Source organism: Theropithecus gelada, chromosome 11 (assembly GCF_003255815.1).
Source record: "Theropithecus gelada isolate Dixy chromosome 11, Tgel_1.0, whole genome shotgun sequence".
NCBI lineage: Eukaryota > Metazoa > Chordata > Mammalia > Primates > Cercopithecidae > Theropithecus > Theropithecus gelada.
The window spans coordinates 13,722,207-13,734,749 of NC_037679.1; the positions used below are offsets into that span (position 1 = coordinate 13,722,207).

Genomic DNA, 12,543 nt, shown 5'->3' on the forward strand with positions numbered 1-12,543 from the left:
TGAGGAATAGGGAGGGAAAGAAGATAATCAAGGTCTCCCCTAAAATAGATGGCAGATTTGGGACTAGAACCCAAGTTTCTTGGTCATCACTCTAGGGCTGTTTCCACTCCCATAAACTTCTGCTACTTGGGAGCCCTGTTATTTTCTTGTGCTTCATGGAGAATAGAAAGTCTTGGGCCCGTGGATTCACTTGAAGTCATTATTCATTTCCCTGTACCTGAGGGTAGCACCTTGGAGAAGACAGCTCATCTCTTTCTCGGCTGAGTGTTTGAAAGTCTTGCCTAGCAAGAAATTCTTTGATATTTAACCTGTCATCAGGGCTACAGTTTTACCAGCAGATTTCCCTTCCTTCAGCCTGCAGTTTCTGCTCTTTTGCAGCTGTTGTGTGTGCATGTGTTTGAGAACAGGAAAATCTTACACATTTTAAAACTTGAAAGGACTTCAGAGAGAGAAACACGTTAGAGTAGATATGGTAGATTCTCTTTCCTTAGTGAATTTTCAGGACTTGGAGTACCAGATATATTGTGGAGAACCCATCTGTGTGAATTGCCAGAGGATATGGGACACCTCTCCAGAGTGTGTTTTTAGTCTCATTACCTCTTGGATAAGGAAGGCACTGAAGGAAATACACCCTGTCCCTTCCTCAGGGATGGGGACCCTCCAGTCCAACACTAGGCTATGCTGCTCTTCATGAACATCCCCTGTCCACCCACCTCCCCTCTTCACCCTCACCCCCACTGTCATTCTTACCCAGGCATCTTGATCTATCTTCCTGCTTGGCTGTGGGGGCTGCTGGGATTACCACAGCATGCAGGCTTCTAATTAAACTAATTAATCATGCCTGCTCCTTTATGCAGCATCCTTACTGTTCCCCAAGCACCGTACTGAGAGAGGGAGGAGACTGAGGCCCAACACAAGAGGACCCATGTGAATTCCAGGCCCCTCTTCTGTGGCCTGCAGTGGTGTTTGTTCCACTCGCTGCAAAGCTTTGTAATTAGCACTTTTATACATCTTTACCTGCATCTGTGTGCTGCCCACCCACATGTGATTTAGCATCCAGACTTGGAGAGAATGGGTTTTGCTGCCACTAGGAAAGTGGTTCTTTCCTGCCTTCTGCTTCTGTGCCCTTCACATAGTCCTGATGAGGGGGTCAGGGTCAATGATAATGGAGCTGAATATGCCACATTGCCTTCCTGGAGCCAAACCAAGTGAGGGAGGAAGAGGAGGGGGTGTGATTTGGAACCCTGTTCACTTATAACCTCAGGGCCTCAGAGGGCCTGGGGACTATGCAAAGAGGAACAGGGTATCACAGACAAATGCCCTACCTGAGGTTCTCATCTCTTGGCCCCATCTCTTCCAGGTGGTGGAGGAGTCATCCTTCCTGACCCTGGACATGCTGGAGTCCTGTTTCCCTTATGTCCTGCTTCGAAATGCCTATCGGGAGGTGTCCCGGGCCTTCCACCTAAACCGAGTGCCTGCCAATACCCACTGAAGAGCCCTTCGGACCTTCCTAAACCCTTGCCATAGTGGAAGCTGTGGTCACTTTCTCAAGGGGTGGGAATGGGGTGGGGTCACTAAGAAGAGGGTCAGAAGCCAGAGTTGATGAACAGATCTGTGGAAGAACAATCCAGGGCTGAGAAATCGTAGAGCAGTGAGGCAGGCTGGGGGCATGGAGGACAGTTTATGGAAAAAGTTAGGGTGTGGGGCCACTTGTGTGAATTTTACAATGAAAAAAGGAGTAATGTACAAGTATATTTTCTATCTTCTGGTGACTTGAGCTTGAGCTCTGACAGGCATGGGCCTCTCCGACCTTCATCACTATTCTTAGGATAATGCTGGCAGGCAGAGATGATCAATCATCATATTAAACCATAATGAGCTTATAATCCTCCCACTGGAGTTGCTATTGTCTCCTGCACATTCATTAGGACCATTATCTTCTCTCTTCGTTTTTCAAATGTGTTCAGCAAACATTCAGCCTGCCCCGACTGCAGAGTAGCAGCAAAGGAGCCCCTCTTTTCCTTTGTGGGGCTCTTCGAGGAGTCACTGGGTCTCTTCCTTTGCCCCCAGCTTGACTGCATTTCCTACTGGGGCAAGGAGGAAGTGCCCTTCAGAGATGTTCACTGCCCACCTGCTCTACTACATTGTTACAAGTTCTTTCTTGCTTTAACCCCTCCTGCTTTGATATCTCCACAACCCAGAGCAGAGGGTCAGGTAGTCTTCGTGAATTCTAGGTCACATGACAACTGATTGGACCAGACTCAGGTGGGGTTTCCCTCTTGTACCCTTTGCGGGTACTCTGCCTTTTATTGGGAGGGACTAATTTAACCCCCAAATCCTTTTGTCAGCCTGGGTACAGCTGTTGCTCCAGACAGGGATTTCTCTTCTGGATCTTGAATTTCACAGACCTCATTAGGCTGTGCGGCCCTGAGAGTGGGTATCCTTGAGGGAGTACAAGCTGTTTTAACTTAGCCCTTTTCTGCGCTAATTAGAATTTCAAGTGTCACAGAGCCTGGGGCATTGAAGATAGCACTAAACTAGGTTTACTTAACTCCTTGGCAGGAAATAGTGGCCCCCATGCATCACTTCTGTGCACCCACTGCCAGGAAGAAGTGGAGAAACAGATCATGTATGTCACAGGTCTAGAGTGGTTGGGATTGATAAATATAATTAGCTAGTTGATTAAGTAGGGTCATGTCCATACTTTCATGATGAAAGGGAAGCAATTGTTGGTTTTCAGCAAAAACCATTCAGACTTCATTAAGCCTATTTGATAGCTATTTTGGGGTTTTGTACATGTGTTTGCTTTCTATTTCTTGAGACCCATGCTTAGTCAATACTTTCTTAACTTGGCACCCATAATCAGCACACAAATTTTTCTTAGCAACAATTGTCTGCTCTTTAGGATGGAAGCGATAGAGAATCCTGCTTCGTGGATCAGCTAATCCTCCTTCCTTGCTATGGGAAGGACCTTATGTTTTAAAGGGTGATTCAGTGTCAGTCTTGTGAGACTGAGAGTAAAGTTGATGAGGAAGAGAAGGCTCAGAAGTCTCTGAACAACTACTCTATATGCTTATATTTTTCTGCTTCAGGGGATAGAGATCCTTCCTCCATCTGCATGTAGAACTGCTTAAGAGGAGCCTCCCAGAGGACAGCAAGACAAGTTGCTGCAGGGGGATGTAGGGCAGACAGAACGCCTTTTTTTAAAACTGAAAATTTTATTGAGATAGTTAATCCACCTGCGCTTGTAAGAAATAATACAGAGAAATTCTGTTTTCCTTTACGCAGTTTCCCTGAATGGTAACATCTAGCAAAACTATAGCACACTGCCACGACCAGGATCACTGACATTGATATAATCTACTGATCTTGTTCAGATTTCCTTCCCCAGTTTTGCTTATGTTCATTTCTGTGTGTGTGTTCACGTGTGTGTGTTATCTATTTCTATACAGCTTTATCACGTGCAGGTTTGTGTGTCTGCCACTACAGTCAAGATACAGAACAGGCCAGGTGCAGTGGCTCATGCCTGTAATCCCATCTCTTTGGGAGGCCAAGGCAGGTGGATCACCTGAGGTCAGGGGTGGGTTTGAGAGAAGCCTGGCCAACATAGTGAAACACCGTCTCTACTAAAAATATAAAAACTAGCCGGGTGTGGTGGCGCGTGCCTGTAGTCCCACTACTCAGGAGGCTGAGGCAGGAGAATCACTTGATCCCGGGAGGTGGAGGTTGCAGTAAGCCGAGATCCTGCCACAGCACTCCAGGCTGAGTGACAGAGCGAGACTCTGTCTCAAAAAATAAATAATAATTTTAAAAAAGATACAGAACAGTTCCATTACCACAAGGATCCCTCGTATTGCTCTTTTATAGCCATGCCTGCTTCCGCTCCTACAACCCCCTTCCCCATCTCTAGCCCCTGGTAACACAGATATATTCTCTATTTCTAAAATTTTGTAATTTGATGTATCTTTTTGTAAACATATAATTATGCACACATATTTCCCTACCACTTACACTTTTTCAAAGTGCTTTGACATCCTTATAGCAATTCTGCAAGGTAGCCAGGGAAGGCTTTCCTATTTCAGGTCAGAAAACAGATTTAGAAATATTAAATGACTGAATGAAGGTCACATGTTTAGCAGTAGAACTAGAACTGGGACCCAAGTCTGATGTTCAGTCCTAGACCTTTTCCACCTGCCCGGTCTGCCTCTTCACAAGGGAAGACTTGATTTTTAGAATCCAGAGACCTTAGAAGGAGCAAATTGGAGAAGGTGAGGACATGATGGCCTTTACCACCGGAAGCAAAAAGTGAATGTCTAGAGGTGAAGGGACAGAGAAGTAACAGGACCCATCAGTATTTCAGGCAATTGGCTTCCTTTACCAGGAGCATCTCTGTCCTCTTACAACCTGGGACACAATAAGTTGTTTCCCACACAATAAGTTGTGTCTCAGTTGTAAGTTTGCTTTACTTAGGCCCAAAGGAAGTAAAGAATGGATATCAGAAATCTCACCCCATTTGTTTTGTCTTACAGGCACAGAGTAGGTTCTAGCCTCAGCATTTTCATTAATGCAGTGTTTTCATTAAAATCTCCATTAACTTGTTTGCAGCAATAAGATGGAATTATCCCTCCCACAAGGCCTGGGGCAAGATGCTTGCAGAGGTGCTCCCTTTTGTTTGGACAGTAGAAACACTGCCTCCCCTGCCACGGTGTTCAATCCAGTTGGCAGGTGGGCCAACTTCAAAGTGCAGAAGGAGCTGAGTGTGGTGGCTCATCCCTGTAATCCCAGCACTTTGGGAGGCAGGCGGATTGCTTGAACTCAGGAGTTTGAGACCACTCTGGGCAACATAGTGAAACCCTGTCTCTACAAAAATACAAAAAATTAGCTGGGCATGGTGGCTGTTTCCTGTAATTCCAACACTCTGAGAGGCCGAGGTCAGTGGATCCCTTGAGCTCAGGAGGTTGAGACCAGCCTGGCCAACATGGCGAACTCTGTCTCTATAAAAAAATGCAAAAACTAGCTGGGCATAGTGGCTCTCGCCTGTAGTCCCAGCTACTTGGAAGGCTGAGTTGGGGAGGATCGCTTGAGTCCAGGAGGCAGAGGTTGCAGTGAGCCAAGATGATGCCATTGCACTCCAGTCTGGGCAACAGAGCGAGAGCCTGTCTCAAAAAAAACAAAAACAAAAACAAAAAAACCCAAGGTGCAGAAGGTCCAGGGCCTGGCCAAAGGGATGATGCCCTGAAGCACTTTGCTTTGCAGGAAGGGAACAACTGTGCTGTGAACACCAGGGTCCAGGAGGGAGGAGGTCCCAGCTACGGACAAGGCTTCCTTCACCTTAGGTCCTCATACTTATATCAGTTCTTCTCCAACAAAGTTTGACTTTGAGAAGAAGCTGGCACATGGCTGAAATGCACTCACGCGGTTGGGGGAAGAGTGTTCTTCCAGTCCTCCTCCCCACAGGGCCTCCTGCTTCTCCTAAGTACCTGTCATCAAAGGAGATGAAGATGAATCCCCCTTCAGCCCCCACACCTCAGTGAGTTGTCAAGTACTCTCCCTCCCACTTGAATAGGAAGCAGGAGCAGCAGGCCAGGTTGCAGGTTGAGGAAGTCAGAAGTTAACTTGAGCTGAGTTTGCAGCTCTGGAGAGATTGAGGAGCAGACTTTTCTCTTGTCACTTTGGAAGGAGAGGATTGTGAGGCTGCCCCTTTAAATAGCACTCCCGTAGGAGGCAGATCACATCCATCCGTCACCTGCTGCCAAAGCATCATTTTTGGTCTCTATCAAACTCAAAGCTTGTTGGAAAGGATTGTGGGGTTAGGGGAGTGAGGAGGCAGAGCCTCCTAGGGGTAGGGGGCAGTTTAGAAGCTGAAAAGGAGAAGAATGAGAAGGAGCCTGGGAATGGTGGGGGTTGGGGACAAAAGGAAAAGACAGGGAGAGAATAGTTGTCTTTTGAACCTCGGAGTGGAACAAGTATACCCTATTCTTATCTCTTTAGGGATGCAGCAAGGCAGAAATGGGATTGTATTGCAACAAGAGGAATGAGGTTGAGACTAAACACTAGGACTGGTGACTAAGGAAAGTGAAAGAGAGCCACAGAGTGAAAAAGGCTCGTAGACTTGGCTCTGGTTTTATCACTTACTCTCTGTGGGACTGTATAATTTTTCTGGGTTAGTTTAGTTAGTTCCCATTTATTTTTATTTTTGCTTTTTCCATCAAACTGTATTGTCTATGAAGTTTTCCCACTTATTAAATGAAGGGGATTAGAGTAGATGAACTCTAATGTCTCTTTCATGAATAACTTTGTGTATGTGTGTGTGTGTGTGTGAGAATTAGCCTTAAAATAAGTCAGGAGCAGGGGGTCTTGGGAAAGCAGGATGTTCCACTGTGTTAACAAGAAATGTTGAGAGATCCCTGTGGATGTACATCTTGCCTCTTTCCCACCTGTTCTAGTTTGAAGACCTGCCTGAATTTGGAGACTCCTTAGTTCTAATCCTAATTTACTAATTAGAACTCTTTAGCACCATCCTAATTTGCAATTCTTTTGTAGTTTCCAGCCCATTTCATTTTCAGTTGATAAGGAGGAGATTACTCCCAAATTTTCAGAAATGGGCTGTGTAGTAGGAGTGTGACTAGGGTCTCAGATGCAGCCAGTTTTGGCTGGGTCTGTTCTTCCAGCAAGAAGGGAAAAGAGGGATGTGTGCTAAAGGTAGATGGACAGAGGGTGGGAAGTCCCATTATTCTTTCCACTTTTTTCTCCATCTCTGACTCTGCCATCTTTTTCTGCCTCTGTACTTTCTGGGAGCTGGTTCTGCTGATACTTCTGCTGAATCTAAATGCTGACCTAACTTGGCAATTCTTTTATGTTAGGAGTCTTAGCTGTGACAGTCCATCTGCTTCTTCGCCCTTCCATTTCACGTCTTTTCTCCTTCTTTGACTGGGAGAGGGGGAGCCTCCACTCAGCATTTAGAGCAGAGTAAATACCTTCTCCTGATCACTCCTCCTTCCAACCTCCAGAATTTTTTTGAAATTAAATTTCACATTCTGGGATCCTGGATTAGTGACCTGTTTTGGATTCAGCAGTTAGTGAATATATCTCCACTTTCTGTTGACATAGGAGTTTCCCCAGTGCCAAAGCCAGTGGTCATTAAGGGGGAGAACAATATTGAGCACAATATTGAGCAAGAGAGGTGGTTCGTGCAAGAGTCCTAGGTAGGACTCGGTTGGATGCAGGAGGCTTTGCCCTTTTACAAGGTCTTGAGTTCAAACTCCAGTTCACTCCTTCCACAAATGTTTATTAATCAGCTAGGTTGTTTTGTGCTGGGCCTTTAGCTCCTAGATTTCTTTCTCTGAAGACGGAACAGAAGAAATGAGCTGGAAGTGCTTCAGGAGGGGTTTTGATATCAGGAATGCTTTCCTGGCTGTGTAGAGTTATTACCTAGTCAAAGCAGATGTTAGGCCGGGCGCAGTGGCTCACACCTGTAATCCCACCACTTTGGGAGGCCGAGGCTGGCAGATCACGAGGTTAGGAGTTCAAGACCAGCCTGGCCAATATGGTGAAACCCCATCTCTACTAAAAAATACAAAAGTTAGCCAGCGTGGTGGCCTGCACCTGTAGTCCCAGCTACTCGGGAGGCTGAGGCAGGAGAATTGCAGGAACTGGGGAGGCGGAGGTTGCAGTGAGCTGAGATTGCACCACTGCACTCCAGCCTGGGTTACAGAGACACCTTCTAAAAAAAAAAAAAAAAAAAGGAAGATGTGGTGCTGCCTGCTCTGGAGAGCTTTGAACTTTGAAGAAATTCCTATATACTAGGCAGGCAGGTAGAAGCACCATTGGGAAGGCCACAGTCTTGGAGAAAGGTGGGGAAGATCAAGCTGAGGGACCTGAGGCCAAGCGTGGGATGCCATCACAGCTCACGGCACACCCTGAACTTTTCCAAGACAGGAGCACAGGTGGGGTCTGCTCTGACTGGGTTCCGAGTCCAGGTCTAGCCGGGAAAGATGTGTGCTCATCCCCTACCCCGCCCTCAGACATGGGACACGCAGGCAGCTAGGCACACGTGGATACATGGAACCACACGCACATACACAGAAACTCAAAACACACGGAGAGAACCCACACAACCACCCACACCGAAGTCCTGCCCGCCGCCTCCGCTGCACTCTGTAAACACGCACTCACATCCGCCAGTACAGGGCACACGCAGCCACTCGTCCCCGACGCCCGTGTGCGTGCGCTCGCCCTTGGGTGCTTCTGTCTGTGTGTGCCCCCGGCTTCCAATCGTTCCTTTGGGAGGGGGAGGAGTGGCTGCGAGGAGTGAGAGACTGGCGGGCAGGCTGAGGAGAAGGGAGGGAGAGCAGAGGGAGGGGGGAACCCGGCCGGGGGTGGAGGAGAGAGGCAAGGAGGCGGCTCTGGCAGCGCGCGGCGGCGGCGGCGGTAGCGGCAGCAGCAGCGGCGGTGCGGAGAGCTTGGACTGGGAGCCCAAAGCTCGGCTGGGCAGCGGGAGAGGAGGAGCCGCAGGAGCTGCAGCTCTGCCAGCTCGGGCCGAGCCTAGAGACACCGGCCTGGCTGGTCCACGCCAGCCGCAGGTGGGAAGGGCCTGGGATGGGGGTGAGGGTCTCTTGGCTGGGGCTGAAGCTGAGCTGAGATGCTGTCTCCTCTCTCTGTTCCGTAGACCGTGGCTGAGCATGGAGCTGTCCCCCCGCAGTCCTCCAGAGATGCTGGAGGAGTCGGATTGCCCGTCACCCCTGGAGCTGAAGTCAGCTCCCAGCAAGAAGATGTGGATTAAGCTTCGGTCTCTGTAAGTCCCCGGCCCGGGAATGGGGGGAAGGGACCTTAGGGAGCCTGAGCGGGAGGAGGAGGGGGGATAACTGGAGCGGGGCTGTGGGCTGGTAGATTCTCTTTGGCACACATGTTGGCAGGTGCGAGGAAGCACGGCCCTGACACGCATGGCCAGGCCACATGTGCAAGGCATGTGCCGAGCAAGCCGGCCGGTTGGAGCGGGTTTAGGAGTTGCAAAGCTAACGATGTGCCTGTGCCTGTGGACCCCAGGCTGACACACGCAGCGCTTAGAGGCAGCACAGTATATGCAGTGTGGCAGGGCTGCAGGAGGGCAGCAGAGGTGCCAGGCTGACTCACACGTATCCATGTGCAGAGTTGTGCAGATGTGAGCCACATGACATGTGTGTGCATGAGTGACCGTGGGTCACAGAGGTATGTGGAGTGATTGCACACAGCTGTAGATCCACTGCATGGGAATACTTGTGCCAACCTGTGGGTCATATGTGTCTCTGTTGGGATTGGCAGTTTTTGCCTCCTGCACAGGGAGTGGGGTGGGGGGCACCCCATGTCTGAGCTGCTCATCTCTTGGGACCTGGAAACTCGTCCCAATGATGAGGGGACCCACCTGGAATCTGGAGGGGGCTTGGAGCCCCTACCTGGAAGCTGAAGGAGGTGATGATGGTGAAGAAATATTGATTGACAAAGGCAAGGTAACTGGCTTAATCAAAGCCTTTTTGTTTATATAGGGTCTTCTTGGATCTCCAAGCACATTTGGGCATCTTTTCCTATTGTTGCAGTGCGAGGGCATGTGGGGAGGAATAAATGGGAGAAGGAAGAACTCAGGTATCTCATACACCAGTCCCAGGGGAGGAAAGGAACTTTTCCCCTGCTCCTTAGAAAAAAAAGAGGATTGGGTCAAAGACAAGCCATGCACCATGTTCATCTTCCAGTCAGCTGCTGTCATCGGGAAATCTCCGCAGTCTGTTGATTCTTAATCAGGGAACAAGAGAAGATGTCCCTCTCTCTCAGATGAATCCATGGCCCCAGGAAAGAGGAAACAGATAGGAGACTATGGATGTTTAGAGAGGAAACACAGTAAACATAGCCCTGAACCCAGTTCCTCCCCAATATTCTCCGTAGTGAGCACCGAAGCTTTCTATTTCTGGGTTCTGGGAGAGGGAGAGATGCGGGTAGGGGATGGATAGATGCTTATGTTGTATTGTCCTTTAAATACTTCACCTATGGTGATAAGATGACACCTTTCTATGGCAGGTGGGTCTGATTTATACACTAGCTACTTGGAGAGGCCTTAGGGAGAACTGAGGCATAGTGGGCAACAAGGCTTGGAATCCAAATGTACTTCTCAGTCCCCCTCCTTGGCTGCCTCTGGCCAATCCAATTTGCTGGGCTCTATGAAGCGCAGCCTTGGAATGAGTTCTGGGATGAAGAAATGGAAAACCAGATTGAACTGATTTTTGTTGGGAGGAGCACCGTGTGATGCTTTTGTTCGGAGGAGCACTGTGTGATTCTTGATAGAAAAATGACGCTCTGTTAATGGCAAATGAGCTGGGGAAAGGGAAGGTAAGGAAGTAGTTGAAAGGTAAAGAAGGGCCCCAGGTCCATAAATGGGAGAATTCAGGATGGTTCCCCTAACATTAGTGGCTCATCATACTAACCTTGCCTCTATTCCAGGTAACAGGGCCCTGCAAAAGAGTGGGTGTTACTAGATTCACTATCTCCCACACATTTCTAACCAAAAGCCTTTCCTGAAAATGAATTGTTGTTTCTTCCTTTAGTGTGAGAAGTGCTCAGGGGTGAGAGAAGAGGATTCCCAGAAGGAGGCATGAAACCTGGGAAGAGAAAGGAGTAGAGGCAGCTGTTCCCCCAGAGTGCCTTAGCTGAGATGTCCTTACATGAGATTAGGGTGGACAAGGATCCCTATTGTTATTGATTAGATCATTCTGGTCTTCACTCACTTTAGCAGTCTGGTCCTTAAGAATGCTAGCTTTGTACAATAATCTATTTTTACAGGTAAAAAATAAAGCTAGTTACATGGAATATAACTTACCCAAAAAAGTACAATCTCCTGATTATTAATTGGCAGGGATAGATTCCCAGTCTCACGTCTTTAAAGCAGAGAAAGACCTTGATATCAAGGTAGATCCCAACTTGATCTACGTTCATGGACTACTGGATTTTGCCTTTTTGAATACTGGGGAGGCTTTGACTATCAGATGAAGGGAAATAAAAGGATTTAGGGCTTTGCTGGGTAAGAGGTGGGAGTTTCCCAACTATCTCAATGGGATGTTTTCTGAAGAGGTGAGAAAGGAGGTATTCCCCCTTTTAAGTGGAAATAAAGATCCTCCTGCCCCTTTGGTTAAGGTGGAAAGGGGTTGCTAAGTCTGGAAATAGGAAATAGACATGATTTATGTCTTAGGTCTGGGTACTGCTTGGAAATGGAAACATGGCATATATACTTGTATGTATTTATCTAACTATCTATCTAGATTCTTCTACTCAACACATCCTATTTTTGCCCCTTTACCCTTTTCATTTCTAATTAGGACATCCAAACTTTCTTCAGAGAGACTAGGCCTGGTGTTTTTGACTCTGGATAAAAAGCCCACACTAACATAATCGTGCAGGGCAATTTTTTGTTGGGAAGAGCATTCAAGAATTATGTTTCCCACACTAAGACCCTGTCAAAAATAAATTCAGAATCTAATCTGGATCATATGAACTGAAGAGAGTCTCTTAACTGTGTGATTTTACCTCTATCTTCAGGACAATTTCCCTAATTAAGCAGACTCATAAACTGAGGCATAAGAGAGGGTGAAAGAGGCCATCTGGAGACGATGAGTTGGCCAGGATGATTTTCAGCATTTTTAACCCTAAGAGGAAATTTTTGACTTGGCTGTCCACCCTTCTCTGAGATCAGAGGGCTTTAGGGAATGGGAAGAAGACCAGAAGAGGTAGAAATAATTTTCTATGTCTTTTGCGAATCAAGAAAAATGATGAGCAGACATTGGTTTGCCATCCTCAGCTCATTTATTCATCCAACAACTATTTCTTGAGTACCTTCTATGGACCAGGTGGCATGCTGGATGCTGAGGATACAGTCAGTGGTGGATGAAACAGACATAGTCCCTGTTCCTACAGAGCTTGTAATCTGCTTCAACTCCATCAAGTGGTGTGGAGAGTTGGGAGGCTCTGTATTCCCTGTTTTGCTACACCCACCCAACTGATGAAATTCTACCACTCTGGGTTTCTGCCTCATTTTTTTCTTTAGGGGGTTATATACATAGGAAAAGCATAAATATGCATTCTCTTTTTCTCAGGATAGTACAAACATCACTCTCTTTTCTCTGCTCCGGTTTCTCTTGGAATTTTACATTTTACAGATAGAACTTCCCCCTTCCTTTGGGACAGTATAGACATAGTCCCTTTCTCTTCTTCTTTCCCTACATGGTGCACACTTAGGACCCTCAAAGTCTAGGCTCAATGTTCTATGCTGTGGTTCAAGGTCATTATAGATGAGCTGGAGCAGGGACCCCACTGGGGATTATTTTTGCTTATCTTTGTTTCATCAGAGTCTAGTGTGATACCTTGAACATAACAGGCACTCAATAAATGCTGTTAAATAAAGGAATGAACAAATGAAATAGTGAATATATGTACATATGTCACGAGGTCCAGTTCTGTCTCTGATTCTGTGGTGCGTGTATACCTCCGTGTTTGTTGAGTGGCGGGGGGAGGAGTAGGAAATGG

General features: G+C 47.3%; 2 protein-coding genes across 4 annotated transcripts in view; both read left to right on the top strand.

Moving 5' to 3' along the window:
- The window catches only part of NCKAP1L (NCK associated protein 1 like), a 52,754-nt gene extending 50,855 nt beyond the window's left edge, over positions 1 to 1,899 (top strand). For both annotated transcript variants that reach the window (XM_025402775.1, XM_025402776.1), the window contains exon 31: positions 1,361 to 1,899. In XM_025402775.1, the coding sequence (XP_025258560.1) occupies positions 1,361 to 1,492 (132 nt within the window). In that variant the 3' untranslated portion in view covers positions 1,493 to 1,899. The remainder of the gene's footprint in view (positions 1 to 1,360) is intronic.
- A 6,303-nt stretch (positions 1,900 to 8,202) lies between these two features.
- PDE1B (phosphodiesterase 1B) overlaps positions 8,203 to 12,543 on the top strand; it is a 29,665-nt gene continuing 25,324 nt past the window's right edge. For both annotated transcript variants that reach the window (XM_025403035.1, XM_025403033.1), the window contains exons 1-2: positions 8,203 to 8,582; positions 8,669 to 8,794. Coding sequence is in view for 1 of the 2 variants with exons in the window: in XM_025403033.1 (XP_025258818.1) it covers positions 8,682 to 8,794 (113 nt within the window). In the remaining variant the exon portion in view is untranslated. The remainder of the gene's footprint in view (positions 8,583 to 8,668; positions 8,795 to 12,543) is intronic.